The 20380-nt window shown below is 40.2% G+C and overlaps 1 protein-coding gene across 8 annotated transcripts in view; it reads left to right on the top strand.

Annotated features, from left to right (window-relative positions):
- Window positions 1-20380, top strand: part of mical2a (microtubule associated monooxygenase, calponin and LIM domain containing 2a) — a 33553-nt gene that overhangs the window by 10581 nt on the left and 2592 nt on the right. For 4 of the 8 annotated variants that reach the window (XM_010791512.1, XM_010791511.1, XM_010791513.1 and 1 more), the window contains exons 3-22: window positions 3046-3253; window positions 3907-4023; window positions 5039-5140; window positions 7013-7168; window positions 7299-7399; window positions 7758-8015; window positions 8511-8626; window positions 8779-8905; window positions 9025-9115; window positions 9608-9755; window positions 11265-11464; window positions 12217-12320; window positions 12445-12516; window positions 12616-12756; window positions 13147-13251; window positions 13672-13938; window positions 15144-15251; window positions 17095-17275; window positions 17382-17458; window positions 17540-19279. In XM_010791512.1, coding sequence (XP_010789814.1) covers window positions 3046-3253; window positions 3907-4023; window positions 5039-5140; window positions 7013-7168; window positions 7299-7399; window positions 7758-8015; window positions 8511-8626; window positions 8779-8905; window positions 9025-9115; window positions 9608-9755; window positions 11265-11464; window positions 12217-12320; window positions 12445-12516; window positions 12616-12756; window positions 13147-13251; window positions 13672-13938; window positions 15144-15251; window positions 17095-17275; window positions 17382-17458; window positions 17540-17941 — 3081 coding nt within the window. In that variant the 3' untranslated portion in view covers window positions 17942-19279. Of the gene's footprint in view, window positions 1-3045; window positions 3254-3906; window positions 4024-5038; window positions 5141-7012; window positions 7169-7298; window positions 7400-7757; window positions 8016-8510; window positions 8627-8778; window positions 8906-9024; window positions 9116-9607; window positions 9756-11264; window positions 11465-12216; window positions 12321-12444; window positions 12517-12615; window positions 12757-13146; window positions 13252-13671; window positions 13939-15143; window positions 15252-17094; window positions 17276-17381; window positions 17459-17539; window positions 19280-19300; window positions 19390-20380 lie in introns of those variants that run through there. The other 4 variants (XM_010791515.1, XM_010791516.1, XM_010791517.1 and 1 more) reach the window with 4 other exon arrangements.

Here is a 20380-nt window from a genome sequence, read left to right as displayed (position 1 = left end):
ACAAAGGACATATTCCTGTAACACGTGTAAGAAGGGAGCTATTGGAGAGCTGTTTTTGAGTTTATTTATGGAGAGATAGTTGGAATATGGACAAAGAAATCATGTCAGGGTGTGTGTTTTGGAGGGGGCTAGGCAGTAAAGGTGATGAGGGAAAGTAGGAAAACCTGGAGGAGTGTCGTTACCTTTCAGGCCTGCAGCATGAAAGAGTGTTTCTATTGTGCAGAGAACAGACAGCATCTCTCACCAACTGTGATTATTTGGCCGCAGTTGTTCTGAGGGTGTGCTCTTTTCTTTATAGGCTCTTCTTAAGTTGGAGCCCGGCCCAGATTGTTATTAAAGTGTGTTTCAAAATGCTTCAGCGTGAGCTCAGATTTACAGGTTTGTTCTGATTCAACACCAAAATAGGTAAAAATAAATAAAGTGTGACTCTCCTTAACTTCTGAGCCAAACGTTTTAGGTCAGTTTTGTAATTCTGACAATCCACAGGGTTGTGTTGTTAAATAGTGTTACTGTGCTACTGTTACTTTAGTGTTCCCAAAGTACTAAACCAGATGTACAAACAGTGGATTGTGTGCATTAATGAAACACTGTTCACTTTATTGGGAATGTATGAGATGCTTATAAAAGCCTGCCATTTTATTGTGTTGCTTATTAATATCCACACATGTACAGCACACACGTGCACTATTACGTCTGTTTTAATCACTCACAGGATGAACAATGAGCTTTTTATTTGATCTCTAATTTATTCTCTCCCTGGGAAAAATCACCTGGTGACGACTCTTGGTTTTATGGCACCTCAACTCTTTTAACTTCAACAGATGTGATATTACTCGGCGCCTCGTCTTCATATTCCCCCCGTAGCAGCAATCTTTAAAGGATGTGATGTCATCCGTGTTTAATGGCCTGACACAGCTGGCAGTTGTGACACTGAAATGCAACCCGCAGTCTGTTCCTTCCTCATAAAGCTTCACTGTGCACGGAGAAATTGCAAATTGATATTTTTTTCTCATCTTTTATGTGATTTTTTTCGAATTATTCCCGGCACATTTCATCATTTTATCTCAGTGACACAACACAGTATGTAACGCTTAAACTGATTTAACTGATGTCAATTCAAGATAGAAAATCTCAGTAAAAATGTAGACTAAATTCCAAGCGAAAACACTCTAACCTCCATCAGACCAATGTTAGGATTCAGTATGCTGTCCACAGATGGCTGTAAGTAAGATATTGTCAGGCTTTGTCAAACAGCTTTTGCAGTTACACAGTTTCACAGTTGAAATGATGTTAACAAAAAAATATTGCAACATTTTATCAATTATATAATATTGCAAGTAAAACCACACATCTCGAATGGGAATATGTATTGGTTAAATTAACATTTAAATCAAGATACTATATACTAATAGAGCTCGTTGTATTGGCCACACTGTCTGCTGAGATGAGAAAGAAAACAGTGATACTCTGACTAACATATAGGGTTCATTAAAAAGGTGGGGGGACAAATGTGACCAGGGCGAGGTGGCTGTGGGATAAGAGCGAGGTCACAAGTGGGAAGCTGAAAGGAAGCTGACTCAACAGATGTGGAGCGAGCCACCAGGAAAACCCTTGTGTCTGGAATAATATGTTGGCTCATGGAAACTGGCTAAAACCAACAGCCTGTTACCGCTAAAGGCTGATAGACGGATGGAAACAGCTTCATGAGTTTAGATTAGAAATGTGCACATTGTGAATGTACATCTGAATAAACTGAGTTAGTACTGTGCACATAATTGACATTTTCCGCATCCCTTCATCTCTCTCCGGCTTACATTTACACTCAGTGCCCTTTTGTTGAGGAAATTACAAAAAAACATGGCCAGCAGCCAGGCTTGTCTGGGCAGCTCTCTCACCACCTGTGTGTGCTTCACACCTGAGAATACCTCATCCTGATAACCTCAGGCAACACATGATAACACACTGTGTTTCTCATCACCCACATCCCCAGTGAGGCAGACGTTTAACCACACTTTTACAGAGGGAGAATAGGGAGTGACTAAAGCCCCAATCATCTGGTTTTAGTGCAGGAGTAGAGAGCCATTTAGGGCAGGATTTGGAACTCGGTCAGCTGGCACTGGGTGTTCTGTAAAAGTCACCCACTCCGATTATCTCACAGAACTGATGCACGGATGGGACCTCATTGCACTCTCAGCACTTTGTCTTATCCTGCAGGAAGTGAATCCTTGTGTTCAAATATGTTTCGAACTTCTGTCTGCATACTGGTGGGATTTAGAGATTGTACAGAGTGGAGGTCTTTGAGTTGTTGCATTAAAGTATTTTCTTGGAAGGTGAAAGAAAATATATTTTTCTCCTTTTAGTTCTCTATAGAGCCTCTTTTTGTGTTTTAGAAGGAAGAAAAACAGTTTACCAGTACACATGCGTCATTTCTCTCATCTATCATTCAAGAGGATGATGTCATGTTTGAGTTTCACATTCTCAGACGCAATCTAAAACCTCAATAAACTGACTTCATGCATTTTTTGGGTGAGGCCGATGAATGAATACCTCCTTAGACATGTAGGGCAACGGTTGTTATCATGGTTTGATGTTCACAAACATTCCTCTTGGCAATTTCCTGATAAATGCGCTGCTTCAGGCATGTGTAAACTCTCTTTATGTTTCATGAACAACACACACACACACACACACACACACACACACACACACACACACACACACACACACACACACACACACACACACACACACAAAGGGTCCGGAGAAGTCTTCTTAAGACTGAAGTTATCCTCCGAGTCAGTGTTAGCTCTGCTGAAGTGTCCTTGAGTGCGACACTCATCCTTTAAATGCTCCAGTGATGCAGTAAAGTGCTGCTTCCTTTCATGATCTATGTAGATGATACAATGATGTTAATAAACAAGTAGGATGTATTGTAAACCATTTTTCATCCCAGCCCCCCTCTGCAGGAAAAGTCTCAGCTGTTACCTTTTATTTATTTCTGCCTTGTGTAATTAATGAGATCAATTTGTCATCTCTTTAATTCAGTGCCTGATCATCGGAGGCGGCCCCTGCGGCCTGCGGACAGCCATCGAGCTCGCTTTGATGGGTGCCAAAGTGGTGGTGATCGAAAAGAGAGACTCCTTCGCCAGGAACAACGTGCTGCACCTCTGGCCTTACACCATTCATGACCTGCGGGGCCTCGGGGCCAAAAAGTTCTATGGCAAATTCTGCGCTGGGGCCATAGACCACATAAGTGAGTGTCTGACTTTATAGAAACAAACACGCTGGCAGTTTCTGCTTTTCATTGACCTGTGATCCCATATTATTAGTGTTTGTGATCTCCTTTAATGTACATTATTATATTGGACACAGGCTACAGTACAATCTATAAAAAGGGTTGAAGCTCAAGACTATGGCCTTGCAATTCTATTAGCTTTTATGTAACTTTTTAATATATTATTTGGCCTTTTTATCGATCTTGCATTTCTCTTGGTACTGTAGTACAGCTTTACAATTTGGGCTGTATCTTTTATTTCCACTCCTTTTACTACTTTTTGATGCATGATTGTATATGTGTGAATCATTATGTACTTGTATTTTTGTACTTTCAAAACCATTTCTATAAGGTAGGGTACATGAATAAAGTAAATGATGTAGATTTCTAGGAAATAACTGAAGTTTAAAATCTATATAAAGGACATGTATATATACTGTAGGATTAGAACATCAACCGAGTGTTGGTTTGTGCTATTCTTTCCAACATAACTGCAAGAGGTAAGCACCAGCAAAGATACAGGAGAGTAACAGTTCTCTCAACAGTGTCAAGACAACATAACACCAAACACAGAGTCTGCCAGTGTTTTACTTGTGTTTGCAAACACTGATGTGTGTTTCTGTGTCTCCCAGGCATTCAAAAGCTGCAGCTGGTCCTGCTGAAGGTTGCCCTGATTGTTGCTGTGGAGTTTCACATCAATGTGGAGTTTGTCAAACTGTTGGAACCTCCAGAGGATCAGGAAAATGAAGGTATCCATCCACAAACCAAAGATAAACACCGGGTGTATATTCATCCACAGACAGTTGTTTCATAATCTGCAAGCTTTGTTTAAGTTGAAGAACAGCTGGAATCAATAAAGCCGGGGGGGGGAGGTGGGATGAGGTTGAAGAGTTTAATATCGAGTAAAGCTAGATATAGACATCAGGCTATATCTGTCAGTTTGTTAGATACTGTGTAGCTTCTTTTAGGATCTGTTTTTACTCTGCTGCTCTGCTTCAGGACTGGTCAGGCAGCAACGGACTTCTCATCTTGCAGTATTTAATATCCTTGACATCCACCAATAAACAGGGGGAAAACATTGGCACTGATTTAGTTCTTCATTATATTTAGATGAGGTTAGCACAGGTCAAGTATATTTCCTAACGTTCCTGTAAGTGTTCATTTACACATGCTATATATATATACACAGCATTTGCATATCAAATGAGTAAATAAACAATTTGTCCGTTGTGTAAAACAATGGCAGTTGTTGTGTATTTCCCTCTCATGTCATGATTTTCTTAGACATTCAGCACTTCAGACTGGACTATAGACTCTCAGGAAGAAAATATCTGACACGTTGCTGTCAGGTGTTCTCTTCAGTTGTTATATCTATACTGTGATAACAACAAGAGCCTTGCCTAAATTTAGACACAAACTTATCCCTCCTGTTCTGCTGTGATGGACTTAGCTGTGCCCTTGACATCATGGTATGAATTTTCCACTAGACGACACAACAAACTGTCCCCAAGCTCTCACACTCCTGCAACACACACACCGCATACTTTAAAAGGCTAATGTTAAATCCGTAAACTGTTTTGTTTGTTAGTCACTTTTGTAGCTCGCAAAGTATGCCATTATATCTTTCTATTTATGTAGAAATATTAAAGCAAAGCAAGTGTCAGAATGGTCCAGATGTCTGGAGGGGAAGGGAATATTCTAATTTATGTAAAGACAATTATTTGATGTGTCTGACACCTTCTCCGTTTGGTTTCTGTCTCTCAGGTATTGGGTGGAGAGCTGCAATCCGACCTGCTGATCACCCCGTGTCCAACTTTGAGTTTGATGTCGTGGTGGGGGCTGACGGACGCAGAAATACTCTGGAAGGTGAGAGGACAGTGAAATAAAGGGGTGTAAAAAATACAGGTGCCAACAAAGTACATTATGAAGTTACCAGTGTCTGTTCCAGGAAGTAAAAAACAGTGATCCCAGTGTTTATTTGTTATCAAAAGTGTGTCTGCCCTGAGCAGCCGAAAGATAAACCCCCGCTTGGAGCCCAGAAACTGGTGGGGATGGAGGTTTATGATGATACTGCTGAAGGGTGGTGGCAGATAAAATTATGAGGCTGATGAATCTGCGAAACTGTTTGGGAAGTAAAGGGGCGTGTCATACATCAGCATGAACTTACTCAATACATGGAGATATTTTTGAAAAGAGACATCAGAAAGATGGTAGGATAAAAATGTAGGTGTGTTTTTGTGCAATTGAATACATGTGACCAACTAATGAGAGCAGCAGATATAACGATTGACAGCCCCAGACAAATACAGTAAGGAAATTATGAGTGAGTATGCGTGAGATGGGTGAATGGCAGGATGTTTGGGAAAAAAACATCATGCCTTAGCCAACAAAAGATATTCTTCCTGACTGAACTTTCGCTTGAGGTTCATTTGCAAAAAAAAAAGAAAAGGCTATCCATATTCCACTTATGTGTTTGCATTATTGGGAAATCTCTCCCATCCTAGGCATGTTTCAGAGAACTATGATAAAACCCAGCACACCTTGTTGACTGAACAGTGTTTCTGAGCTTTCCTTTGAGTAATGTGGGCTGCACTATTTCTGTTGTGAAGCTATAATCAAAACATACTTTTGGTAAACTTAGACCTGTATGAAGCCATTGATCTCTCCAGGGGAAAGGTTTATCACAAAACCCTTAAACAGTGCTCATAAATAGATCTTTGGCTCAGCAGCTGATGCAATCATGCTGGACTCTCTCCTAAAAATGCTGTCATCCAACAACCAATTTCGCATCAGATGCTTATTCCTAAAAAGGGCAATTTGGGGCTAGACAAGATGTTTAGCTCATTCTTCAATTATGATGAAGCCTGGAGGGAATGATTTTCCCCTGCAGTCAGCCCGCCTTTCAGCTGCTTTCGTGGCCTAGCTACGGTAACACAGAGTTAAATACAATCACATCTGCATTGCAGTGAAGAAAAGAGAAGGGGGAAATGTTCCTCTGCGATTCTTAACAGTGACAGTATGGAGCTGTGACACAAGTTCAGACATGCACTCCTCCCTAAGTATTTTCACTGTCTCATAGTTCAATTTGTAGTTAGCAACCAACACAATAACATTCTTTACTGCACTTACAGCTTTAGAATTACATGTGGTTTGCTGGTTTAAAAGGTGATTTGATATAAATGAAAATATAACAGCAACCTTCATCTTAATCCATTTGATTAAGAACGTTGTGCCACTAAGAAAACCCTATTTTCTTTCTCTTTGCTGCTTGATGTGTTTCAAAAGATCTCATGGTGACAGATGTAAGAGTTTCTTTTTTTCAGGTTTAGTATTGCACAGTATCTATAGAATCATATTCCATGAAAATGTGAATACAATAAAATGTTTTATTTCTCTGACACCATCAAGTAGATTCTTCATAAAATGAAAGGCTGAAGTGGCCCTTAAATGCTAAACTTGCATTTCTGAAGGATAATTAAACAAAAGGCTTTTAATTTAATTCATGGTGCTTTTTGCAATGTCCGCCTGTTGTTCCCTCTGTTATACAAGGGCTCACCTTCTTAAGCTGCCTCTTATCCTGAAATAACTGCCTTGTAAATACGGTTCAAGGCTAGATTTCCTTTGGTTTCAACAGACAAGCCGAGTGCTGGTTTACCTGTGAAGATCATCGTCCTTTATTCCCCCCCCCATGTATCTAATTAATTCTTTATCTTATTGTCTGTCTTTTTTCTCTATCAGGTTTCAAAAGGAAGGAGTTCAGGGGAAAGTTGGCGATAGCCATAACAGCCAACTTCATTAACAGGAACACAACTGCAGAGGCGAGAGTAGAAGAGATCAGCGGCGTGGCCTTCATCTTCAACCAGAAATTCTTTCTCGACCTCAAAGAGGAGACAGGTGAGGCTCAGTCTGCCTTACTGTGGAGTTAGCTGGAATAAAGAATAATGAATCATAAAGTAATGTCCTCTGTAACATTTGATGCCTCTTTGGTGCTTTTAAATATTCTCAAACCCTATCATTTGTGCAGGAATTGATCTGGAGAACATCGTGTACTACAGGGACAACACACATTACTTTGTCATGACTGCCAAGAAGCAAAGCCTGCTGGACAAAGGAGTCGTCATCCATGTAAGCACAACATGTGTTCAGGGGTCATTATTTGTACCTTCTTGAAGTTCAGTTCCTTTTATCATTTAAAGAAGGAATCAATATAATCAATTGCAACATAATGCCACCAATAAAGCAAAGAGCCCATAGGCAGCAAGAAACAGGTTAATTGGGAACATCTCAGTAAACAAAAACTGCATTCATCATTTTCATTATCTAACGCATTTTCATATATTTTATGGCTTATATTTTACTTCCATCTGCAGCTTTTAAAAAACAAAACAATCCTTCTTAAGGAACAGTATATAATCTTGATCTTTTTGGAAATGTTGAGAATTTCTGTGTTCAAACTCCTGACTCTCATGCTTGTGTTAAACAGGATTACATAGACACCCAGATGCTGCTGAGCAGTGAAAATGTCAACCAGGAAGCTCTTCTGTGCTACGCCCGAGAGGCTGCTGACTTTGGCACCAACTACCAACTTCCCACGCTGGATTTTGCCATAAACCACTGCGGGCAGCCAGATGTAGCGATGTTTGACTTCACAAACATGTATGCCTCGGAGAACGCTGCTCTGGTCAGGGAGAGATTTGGACACCAGCTGCTGGTAGCACTGGTTGGCGACAGCTTGCTCGAGGTAAGGATTGGAAAGTGAGCCCAGTTCAGATGAGTGGAGAAAGGTAGCAGGTTTTTGAGGAGCCTGACTGCCTGGGAAAATAAACTGTTACACAATCTGGCAGTCTTGTTTTGCTGTAGAGTAGAGAGAGGGGAGGCAGGGGTCATTGCAACACTGTTGTTGATGTCCTTCTCCAGTGTGTGAGCTGCTCCACCTCCTCTTTTTATAAAGACTCACTTTTGATGATAATGTTGCCAGTAGTCACACAGTGGAGCACTGGGGAATGTTTTGGTTGTACTTCGTGACAATCACTACGTTTAGAAAGACGTAAAAGATGGCTTTCGGGACAAATGCTGATTCACCATCATTATTATAGCTGTTTGCAAAAAGTCTGATCTTACATGTACATGTGTCATTATTCAATCAACTCTTGGGGGGGGTTAATGCAGGTTAACAAGTTCCAGTAGAAACACTGAGAGACAATCATATTTATATCTGTTGTGTGTTTCTGTGCAGCCCTTCTGGCCCATGGGGACGGGATGTGCCAGAGGCTTCCTGGCTGCTTTTGACACGGCCTGGATGGTAAAGAGCTGGGCTCAGGGTCGCACGGCTCTGGAAGTGTTGGCAGAAAGGTACAAACACACATACAGTATATACACATAAATAAATACATAATTCAATACTGCTAAGTATAGCATCTGTAGATACGGTCTGAATGAGCACTGCCAAGTGATTTACATAACTCCATTTCTCTTGAACTATGTTCCATTGTGTGTTTCTATAGGGAGAGTATTTACAGGCTACTTCCACAGACAACAACTGAAAACATTGGCAAAAACTTTGAGCAGTACACCATAGACCCTGGGACTCGGTACCCCAACCTCAACTCCGCCTGTGTCAGGCCACACCAGGTGAGAGGGAGCTTACCTTGGCAATACCAGAGTCTCTCCATCTTTCCATCCACAAAACTTGTTACACAACTTCTTCAGGGTGTTTATTGTAATAATTTCCCCTCTCCTCCCTGCCTCAGGTGCGTCACTTGCACATCAGCACAGAATTGAGTTCTTGCTCTCTGCAGCGTAATGTTACCATACGAAGACCTGTCAATCTCAGCAGACAAGGTAAGTCTAAGTGTTTCCAGAGTGGATCTGTAGTTCAACACTGCTTATGACCCTTCTTTAGTTTATTTAGAGTAGTATTCTGATTGATCATGGTTTCTTATCTTATGTTATTAATAATCCTCAACTAAGAAAGTTCTGAAAAATTGTATTAATTTCATAATAGAAGACACATTTAATGAATCACATTTAAAATCACTATCAAAGGTCAACATTACATTAAATTGCACTGTGTTTTGTGCTTCATACCAAAAAAGGGGGAAAAGTGAACATGTGTCCTTATTTGTAACAAAGTGGGTTATGATCTTGGAACTAGCAATAAAAGCAGAAGCAGAATCTTTCATCGAATGCTGTGAGAAAGTACATGTCCTGTCTTGTACATACCTCAGCATCATTTCTGTGATAACGTCATTTACTGGCACGCCATGTGTTGGTCCATGCTTGTGACATCATATCCTCTTTAGCTGAGATCTTGATCTATACGTTTCTGTTCAGAGTCAGAAATCAGACCGACAAGGCTTCTTACTTGGTGCCAGAAACAGACGGAGGGCTTCAGGAATGTGATGATTACAGACCTGACGACTTCTTGGAAAAGTGGCATCGCCCTCTGCGCCCTCATCCACAGGTTCAAACCCCAGCTGATGTACGTAACACGCTCAAGATAATATTACTACCAGACTGCAGGGCTTTATCTTTACATCTAAAACCAGTGTTTTTAATGCATTCATTCAGTCACATTAACAAATTAGTTTTTTAAAGGTTAACTGGTTGTGAGAAAAATCCTTTCTTAAAGGTGTGTAAAATATGCTAGGTATGAGAGAAAGCCTTTGATCCGTGTGTGTTTTGTGCTGCGCTCTCTACCTCCTCACACAGAAAGTGCTGATGGATGTGAGAAATACTTCATACATAGAGGGCCTATACATATATATAGCTGGTAGTCTGTAGCAGCTGTGTACATTTCACACATTTCTTTCCAAGGCCTCTTCGTCAGCGGGATTATCACCTCAACTGAAATAAAAAGTGGTCGTTTCAATCCCTGTTTATACTCCAGAAATATTAGTATTGACTAGGATTAAAGTCTAAATAATGTCCCTTTTTTTAAAACTACTCGTATAGGACTTGGTGTGCTTCAGTGTCCACTTATAGGACAAAACCCTCCTTTTTAAAATAGAAAGAAACTGTAAAACTGTACCTTAGTTTTAATGGTGAGACGGACTAGCACTAGCAAAGTGTGGAATTAGCCGATGCAACTGTAGATAAGTACATTTACAAATGTAATTATATATTCTCACACTTTAATTATTGCCTTCATATCTCGCCACATGCCACTACAATTTCTTGTGGTTCTGTAAGTTTCCAGGAACCACTGGCATTTCCCCCCCTTCCCTCCTCCATATGCATGCCTGTCAGCAGAGCAGACAGCAGTGAGTTATGCAGGTTCTTAGAAAAAGAAAGAAAGGAAGATAGAGCGAACCCCTGAACTTACCGAAAAACACCAATGTTTGTGTTTGCTGCTGCTAGGTTACTGCTCTTTACATTATTTCTGACGTCGTCTGTACACCACCAGCGAAGGTGCAGACGTCAGTGCTGCCGTTTTCCCCCATTAAAAGTGATTTGCTGCCATTTTTCTCCTGCAATTTAGGAAACAAGTTATTCTGCAGGGCTGGAAATTGATTTAGTAGTATTCTGTGTAAAGGCCTTTCATTGTGCTTGCTTTTAACTGTTTTCATATTAGTGTGCTTATTATCTTACACTCTGCTTAACATCAGTCACCTGACACCAGCATGAAATGAAAGTCAGGATATAATCCTTTCAAGAATCTCAGCTACAAACCTCACTGTTACATTCCTGTGCCATTATTCAGGGCAGTTAGTGAAAAGTATGCATTTTTAGAAAAAGGAAGAAGGGAAAATATGTTTAATGACAAAGGTTTCTATGTATATGATGGGTATTTAGGATTTATGATGTATTTATGATGGATATTTAGTGTGATCAGCGTTAATGTAAACCAGAAACAGACATTAAAACCTAACTAGGCTGACACTGACTATATATGTTTCCCATCTACTTTCCAAAGAAATACGTAAGCTGAATCTTTTTTTGTTATTACCTTCCACTCACTCAAGTCAACATAACTGTATTTTTCCATCAGAGATTTTGATTCATTAAACGAGGAAGACCACTCTGCAAACCTCCAGCTGGCTCTTGACATCAGTGAGCGTGAGTTCGGCATCGCGTCATTCACATCCGGGCAGGAGCTGAGTGTTGGTCAGGAGCTCGATAAAACCAAGATGATCACTTACCTGTCCAAGTTCTACGAGCTGTTCCGCGGCACACCTCTACCTGCCTCAGGTACTTTACTTTAATCTAATGTAATGTACTCAATACTACTCTACTTAACTTTATTCTACTGTACTGTACCCAATACTACTCTTCTCAACTGTACACTACTTTGACTTGAATGGACTGTACTCAACACTGCTGTGCTTTAATTTTCTGTTCTGTACTCTACTTAACTCTGTTCTACTTTAATGAATTCTGCTTTAATTTACTCTCCTTTATGCTATTCTACTTTACTGGACTACTATTTCTGACTGCATTCAGCTGTACACTTCTTGACTAATGTACTCTACCCCTGTAATCAAATCTACTATTCAACTCTAAATTACTGTATGTTTGTATGTATTGGTATTTGTTCTGTTGATTATAAACTGTTGACTGTATTTTATGGCTAAAATATGTAGAACAACCACAAAACGTTGGTTTCTTGTAATAAAAAACAACTGCTGTAGTCTGAGAGTGTTGACAACATGAAAACAGCTGCCTTTCTCTGATGAAGGGATATTGAATGCTTATCTATAATATCTTGTTTATTTGACATCAGTCACACCCCTCTGACATGCAGCTGAGGGACACAATAAGGCTTTGTTTGTTTGTTTAATTGTAGTGTTTTTTCTCTTCACTACAATCACTTTTTTCGCAGACCACTCGTATAACTTTCTATCTATATCTATATGGTCCTTATTCATTGATATCATCTGACTTTAATGGATATGCACTGTGGAAACTTGGAAACTCTAATGCAGCCATGTGTTATACTGCAGGATCCAGAGGAGTGGATGAAAATAATGAAGGTTATCCCTCTAAGGATGTCAGAAGTAATAATAATGTGCTCAATCTTGCACAGCCCAGGAAACGGGTTCCAAAGGTAACCCAACACTGAACGGTTTAAATCTGAAAATTCATTCATTTGGAATTTGTTTTATAAAAGGCATTTTATTAAATAAACATATGAGATGTTAGTTTGATATTCAGTTCTGCTGTCCTTTCAGGATGAACAGAAGACAGACGGTACAGATCCCATTTACAAAAGGAGGCGGAAATTCTGCAGTTATTTGGAGGAGGTTTGTTGCTAACTTGCCTACTTGTAATTTTATATTTAACAACCATTAAAAAAGCCTGCTGATACAGTAGGATCTTCCCTGTTGTCTGTCTCTTGTTAGGCCACCAATCTGTCCAGTAATGGCTCCCCAGTGCAAGACGACCAAGAGCCAAAGGAAAATAAAGTGCGCTCAATTTCTACTCAGTTGCTGGCCAAGTTTGAAAGCTCACCCAGACCCAGCTACTCCATCAGGAAAACACAGGTAAACAAACGTGTCTAAAACAGGCCCATAGTTTTGATTTGACTGTAGTCCAACTAGGGTTTTAATTGTCGTCCTATTGGGCTGTAGGAAAGTATGTTTTACTGTACTGTATGTATGTTGTATTTGTCTAAAGACAACATGTTTAATCCTTACTGCTTTAATATAGTTAAAATGGTTTGCTTTCTTTTTATAACATATCATAAATATGTTTTAAATGTCCCTTGTTGTGAGCTGGAGTTTGGACCGTGGTGTGCAGTCTTAATCTGACAAAACCGTCCTTTGTTACAAAGTCTTCTCTTCTCTGTTGTTTCCAGCCTTTAATCGTTTCTACCTTTTCTATTTCTGTGACTTTTTGTTAATGTTTTTCCTAACCTTTCTGCAAAATCTCAGTCAGACTTAGAGACGTCTTCTTCCCTGCAAACTCTTACCTTTGCTGAGCGAGTGCACATTGAACTGAGGCCTCGAATCCCGCCTAAACCTCCTCCTGAGATGCAGGTAGTCTGCAGCTGCCGGAGAAGGATATTGTGAACAGTTTCTCTCATTCATAAATGTCACTGTCAGGTGTTGAGTTTCATACTGACCTTCCAGTTTTTGAATTGTTTAAACAGCAGCCTGCTTGCCATTGGGTTCACATGTGATGATTACATAACTCTGGCAAAACATGAAACAGATAGAATAGTTACTGAAATAGATTACCTATGCAAGTTGATTTCCATGCTATGCCAGCGGGAATAACACCTTAAATACACATGCAATGCTTTGAAGATGTTTGGCAGCAAAGTAATTTGGGGTTAATGGGCCGAGACGTATAAAACCACCTGGATCTTTAAATGATCTACAGCTTTTTAGGAAAGGAGAAAATACATTCATGGAGTTCTGTGCTTGATGTGCACTACTGTATATTATTCCTTTCAGTTTGAAGTCAGTATCAGAAAGGCAGCCGAACACTTAGTGCGCCCGCCTCCCAAGACCCTCCCCAAACCTCAGCTGCAGCCCGAGGCCCAGCATCCATTTTCTGTAGTGAGGCTCAGACATGTTGATCAGACGCACGCTGAGACGAAGCCTGAGCCTCAGCCTGAGAGCGCAGACCCCCCCGCTCCGTCTCCCTCCTGCCAATCTGCAATCCATTTCATTTCGAGAGTCCTCCAGCGCCTCAGGGAGGTGGACGAACACGTCTCTGAGGTGATCTCTATCTTCTCCTTCACGTCTTTAACTTCTGCTTTCCCTGCCTTCTTTTCAAAACCATGTGATTGTTGCATGCTCCGATCCCCAAAAAGGCCCCAGAGTGAAGGCTGATTATATATTATGCCCTGATTATACATTTAGTCTTGTGTAATGTGTAGTCAGATGGTGAAGTCAGCCCCTAAATTATCCAGCCTGACAAAAATGGCAGCAGCAGGCCCACAGAGGCTGAGACAGGCACACAGGCGGATTATTGACCAGTCTGAGTGTGGGTTGAGCCGGTTAGGCCAGAGCCGGGCTGCAGGTCTTTGCTTAGGTCTTCAAATAAGTTATTTTGGATTCTTCAGACGTTCCTACTGCCTGCCTGCGTTGGCTCAAGTTAGCACTGAAAAATAGTTCTCCTTATCAAGTCCTTGAGAGTTTTGTTTTTTTGAGAAAAGTGATTTATGAGATACTAATAACTGCAGTTTTCCCAGCGTAGTGTTCTTAAAAAAAAAAGAAGTAAAACGGTAAATTAATATTGCATAAACTGCACTCCAGATGGATTATTTTCGTGACCACAGCTCCTCTTATTCAGTGCAGATTGACTGTGTTTAATGATTTATTAGCCTTCTTCGTTTACTTAAATATTAGATCATTTGAAATACTAGTGTAACCCCCTCTGAGTATAGATAGATACCTTGGCACAAGACAGTGGTATTTATCCTTTGAATAGTCCATCTCTCAAATAACTAAGTGAATAATTAGCTATTCCTTTACATTTCTGTCCACACCTGTATTATCAATGTGTAGAAAGTTCAATCTGACTTTACGACTTCACTAGGGGATTTATTGCCATTTTATTTTTGGCTCAACCAACGTACTAGTCTCTGATTCCTGTGCCATTTCTGTGTGGCTGTTTTCTGCTCCAGTACAGTATGTGTAACCACATCAAGTGGGGTGTGAAATGAAAGTAATAAGGCAGCCTTCATCCCACACAGCCACGCTATTGTTCTCCTCCCAACAATACCCACTTCTCCTTGTTATTGGGGAAGTAGGAACAGAAAGGCCTTTCATAATTTACCGGTGTAATGCTTATTAAAGGGTTATTAGTCTAGCTATTTACACACGGAAAGCTCCACATTTGTTGCTGGGAGAGTGTGTCTCGTTGTACTGTAGAGACTGATGGCTTTTGTTTTGTTCCTGTCCTCCGTGTCATCCTGCAGAAAAAAGCTCAGACACAACAGGCTAGAGAGTTTCACACAAAGAGTATAAAGGAAAAAGCTCTTCACCTTAGGGGGTTGTTCTCAGCAGAGAGCTCTGCTGAGCTCAAGGTGACTATATCCTGCCTGCTGTGTGACCCCACCCTGACCCTGTGCTCTTCAGTGTGTTCAATGCATGAAGAGAAATGTTGTGTTTTGTATCATAAGTGCTGCATTTGGCCAGTCTTCACATAGTCCCTTATTTTGTAAACCATACATTTCATAATTGAATGACTAATTTCATCAAAGTGAGATTTAAGGTGGATAGTTTTTTTTATATTTATCCTTTAGCAAATGACAATGTGAAAACAACGTGAAAGCGGTAGTCATAAACCTTAAGACCTCTCCACTTTACTGTTGATTCACTTTCACCCCTCTCATAGCGTCATTTTCAGTCACAGCATGCAGCTTTTTCAGCAAGAAAGCTATAAAACCCACTGAACACTACCGACCAAACAGCAAACAGAACCATTTAGCGACGAGCTGGTAAACAAAGTGCAGCATTTAACCGCTAAAGAGCCAGATTCCTCCCTCAGGACTTGGCAGACACCAAAAACAGAGCTAATAGAGAGTGAATATTGGGCTTAAATGTATATGCTTACCAAACATACTGTAGGACTCCAAATGAATGATAATGTTTCTTTAAGAACAAGATTGCCATAGCATGTGTCAATATAACAACATTAAATGTAACAGCACCACATACTACAGCCTTTAACAACCTTGACTCTCTCTAAAGCTTCAACCAATTTGGAACATTTTAAATGTTAATAAGTTACAGTTTATTGAAGGACAGTTTTTTAGACAGCCGTAGTTTTATCTAGTCGACCTAACGCTCATGATGTAATTAGTGTTTCGGCAGTGAAAGAACAAACTATTTTACTAATCCTGATGGCAGCACATTTTCTTTCTGTTCTAAAACAGCTTTAAAAAACAAGCATTTCAGCTCAAGCTTTACGTTGTTGTCATCCTTCTATTCAATCGTAACAGTTGTATGTGAAATGACTGCTGCTTTGCATGAGAGCTCTGGTTTTAACTGCTGTTTCTGCCCCTCATGCTTTTAATCACGAGCAGTCTTCACATAAGAGGAGTGTGTGTTCTTGTGGTGGCACTTTGTGGGTTCCTCTGCTCCAACTCCACAGCCAGATGCTATAGCATGCTGGTTAAATATAAAGGAACAACTCCTAGTACACAATGTTTGGATCACATTTCAATTCTCAAGAGCCATTGGGGAACTTTTTAGACATGATAAACGTTTTAACCTAACCACTTGTGTTTATTTGTGTTTAAATCCATTCTATAATTATCTTTATTTACTCTCCGTTACTATGTTTTCCTCTTGGCTGAATCTTAGTGTGCCGTTGCAAACAAGGTCGAGGTTGCAGACTTCACAGTGCACATGATTTATATCTGGTCAATATGAAATGTAGGAGGTGACATTGAAACGGCTGGGTATTTCTTATCTTGCACTCAACCGTTAACGTTGTCAGTTTCCCTGCATGTAATACCACCATGGTTTCAAGCATTCCTCAACAATTCCAAGATCAACACAGAGTCTAAATGTATCGCACAAAGTTATGTGACCAGTAAGAACCGTTGAGCTTAAACGTTTATTCTTGAACTTGGAATCTAAAATTCAAGCCCTTCTTAATAGCTTTATAAAAAAAGATATAAGGCCACAAGGTAATACTGACCAGACATTAAAACTTTAAAAATATCAAATTAGATTTAACATATTGAATAGCCACAAAGGCTCTCTTATAAACGATTATTTTGAGGAGTCTTTTTTTGTCAAAAGTGAATATTGAATCACCCCGAGTTGAAGTAATATGAAATAGTGATAGATAAGAATGGTTAAAGTCAGTGTCTAAGCTTTTGTGACATATTGCTCATCTTCATTGTTTTTGTATCCCAGGGCGGATCAGTACGAAGGGCATTCCCCCCGTCGGGCGACAAGTGTCACTCATGCGAGAAGCGTGTTTACATGGTGGAGAGGGTCTGTGCCGAGGGGCTCTTCTTCCACAGGGAGTGTTTCCGCTGTTTCACCTGCAGCTCCACCCTGAGACAGGGAGCACATGCCTTCGACTCTGAAGAGGGTATGTGTCATCAGATCTCAGATCTCCTGAGTACTGAATCTACATTTACAATATAAATCCAAGCTCAGCATGCTACATTTTACTGACAGTTGCTGTAATCCTTTAGGAAATTTGTACTGCAAACTTCATTTTGATCAACGCAACAACGGGACAAACCTACGGAGGAACTTGTCTTTTCGCTCTGTGAGTACATTACTGTAACATATCCATCTTAATCTAGCAGTGTTTACCGTAAGATTTCTAACTCCTCTGTCCTCTACGTAGAATCCATCTGGAGCCAGAGTTCAGGAGCCATGTGCAGATGATGAACACAGCTCACAGTCCAGCAGCCCTGTGGACCTGCAGAGTGAATCCTCAGCAGGTACCTTCAGCTCGTTCATGAGGAAACACCTGAGCTGGCCCCTGCGTGTGACGCGTGCTGTGTGTAACGCCCCCCGGTATTTGTCCAATCGTGTGCGTAGTACAGCACAGAGCCTCGCCGCCCACCTGAGGGACAATGCCCAGGACTATGAGCTCCTGTATGAACTCCTGAGCGTGAGCTTGCCCCTGCTGCTAGTTTTACACGACGTTCTGCTGCAGATGCAGACAGAGGCTCCTGAGGGGCCCGGCACTCTGCAGCCTGCTCTGCTGTGGCTGCAGGAGCAGATAGGGCACAGGCTCATCTAGCAGACTCCAGCTGTTAATATTTGACTTCAAATGCCATTAAATCTGTGGCCAAAGTGCACATCAGCAGGAGTGTTCTCTTTTTATTTAATTTGTAGCTGTGCACAAGCAGCTTTGTAATGTTTACTTGCCTTTTTATGATGATACTGCCCTTAGTGTCTTGTACATCAGCCAAAGAGTCGCTGTAGGTTTGCTCATTCAACCTTAGGACAGGGTTAATAAAAGCTGCATTCTTTTTATTTCGCAGTGGGTTTGATGTGTAAACTGTACTCTTTGTTGGGTAAGAATAAGTTAAATTAATAGTTAGAAGGTAGTTAAAATTCAAATAAAACAGGCCACAGTCAGTGCATTAAAGGCTTGAGAATGCTGAAATCATCATTGCTGTAGAACTCAACCTTTCACAAACTGTCTTGGAAAATGTATCCTGCAGTTAAATGTTTTAAATCAGGTCATGACTGACTAACTTGATGCACTTTATTTTTGGGAACTGCCTGCCAGCAGTAAACAGCCAGCTCTCAGTTTAATGCTGACCAGCAGACAGGTTATCTTTTGACTATGCATACCTGCTCCTGCAATATTTGATTCCCTTTAAGATCTAAATGCAGGTTTGTGTGTTTTGCCATTTTATTTTTTATTTATATATTGAACTCCCAGTTTAGTTTTTTTATGGATTCTTGAATGGATAACACCAAAGAATATCTGCAATGAGTTTCCCTCTCAGTATTTAGTTTTACTTTGCTGCCATCTACTGTTGACTCTCAGAAAAACCATTAAAGCTCAAATGAGACACTATGCCCATTGTAAACCTCTCCCTGTAGAACATAGCATTACAACTAGGTTTAAAAACATTTATTTATGATTTCTTTTAATTGACTGTGGACAGTAGAAGCTGGTGAGCATGCTGTGTTTGAATATGCTCGCCTTTCTTGCCATCATTTTAAAGCATGTTGTTGGAAGATCAACTGCAGGTCTCTTTTACTTTGGACACTATCTATTGATGCCTATGAAGCACTTTAGAGTTGTGTTTTTTTTATGCAATATGTGTGAATGATATTTGCAAAGACTTGTTTTTACAGCGTGACGTGCCGGATATGCAATTAGATTTTTGTGTTTTGTTGTCAGCAACCTAATTTCTTTAATGTTAAATTACTAAATCCGCTGCATGTAATATGAGCTGCTTTACAGTGTTTTAATATACCAAAGAAATGACTCTTACACACTGACTGGACTTTATACATCTGTGCGAAAATATTTGCGAACTGTAACATGTAACGGTGCCAGCGTCTTCTTTATGAATGTCAGTATTTTGCTTTGTTTTCATAAACGTTTTCAACAATTTTATTTGTGTTCTCTGTGTTTTAGATTATTTTTCTCTTTTCCCCTCATTCAGCCGAAGCCTTTTATGAAGTGTGTGAGCCAGCTGGATGTTTAGGAGAAATAACATTTTGAAGGTGATCACCTGCATGCTCACGCGGTCATGTGCCATAACTGTGAGGAGGCTGCAAGAACTTACGATGAAAAACTGACCAAGAGTGATTAAAGGTTATACTTTTGAAGTGTTATTGACTAAACTCACGCCTGATAAACCGCTTCAGTGTTTGTCATTGATTCTGCTTTGGGAATTAACTACTACTAACGGAGCCTGGTTCCAGACATCGGAATTGCTTGCATTCATATCCAATGTTGTGTGTTTTTTTGTTGTTTTTATAATGGATATCCGATTTGCCACTCGGCCTAATTATTGTGCCTGTATTAAAGAGAAGAAACCAACGATAAATCTGGTGTTCTTCTCATAAAATTAAACCTGTTTATTCAAAATCATCAGGGCATGTCAGTTGACGGAAGGTTTTGTAAGCATTAGTTATTAATAAAAAAAACTAACAAAGGTTCATTCATACCTCTTTTGAATGTTTTATAACACTTTCCTCAGCAGAAGGAGTTGTCCAGCTCTACAGTATGATGCACGAGTGACTGGTCCCTACACTCTTCCATAAGTGGGTCTAAAAGGACCCGTATTAGAATAATGTGTTTTTATGACATTTTTGTCATTTTGGTTAAGAAAAACTTGTATAATATTTAGTATTGTATTTTGGTTCACATTACAAATATTTTATATTTAATTTTTCACAATTTATAATTTTAGATTTCTTTTTACATTTTTGAAAAAAAACGTTTTGAGCATATTGTCCCAAAGATCTCCGCTATTCTGAGACCCTCACAGTATTTCAGTCCCTTTTCAAAACTCCTCTCTTCTCCTCTTGTATACTCTCCCTTTAAGCTCGACTTCCTGCCTCATGAGTCTGAATCAGAGTCGCTGTTGGTTGATCAAGTTTGATAGTCCTATACCCCCAGGGTTCGAGTTATAAACTGAGCTCTATGGGGGTCTTTAAAACTAACGTGTGCGCACGCACGCACGCACGCACGCACGCACGCACGCACGCA

The sequence above is a fragment of the Notothenia coriiceps genome, unplaced genomic scaffold (assembly GCF_000735185.1).
Source record: "Notothenia coriiceps isolate Sejong01 unplaced genomic scaffold, NC01 NC01_scaffold00035484, whole genome shotgun sequence".
In the NCBI taxonomy this organism is placed as follows: Eukaryota; Metazoa; Chordata; class Actinopteri; order Perciformes; family Nototheniidae; genus Notothenia; species Notothenia coriiceps.
Note: the sequence above shows the minus strand (reverse complement) of the source record. Positions and strands in the feature narration are given on the sequence as shown.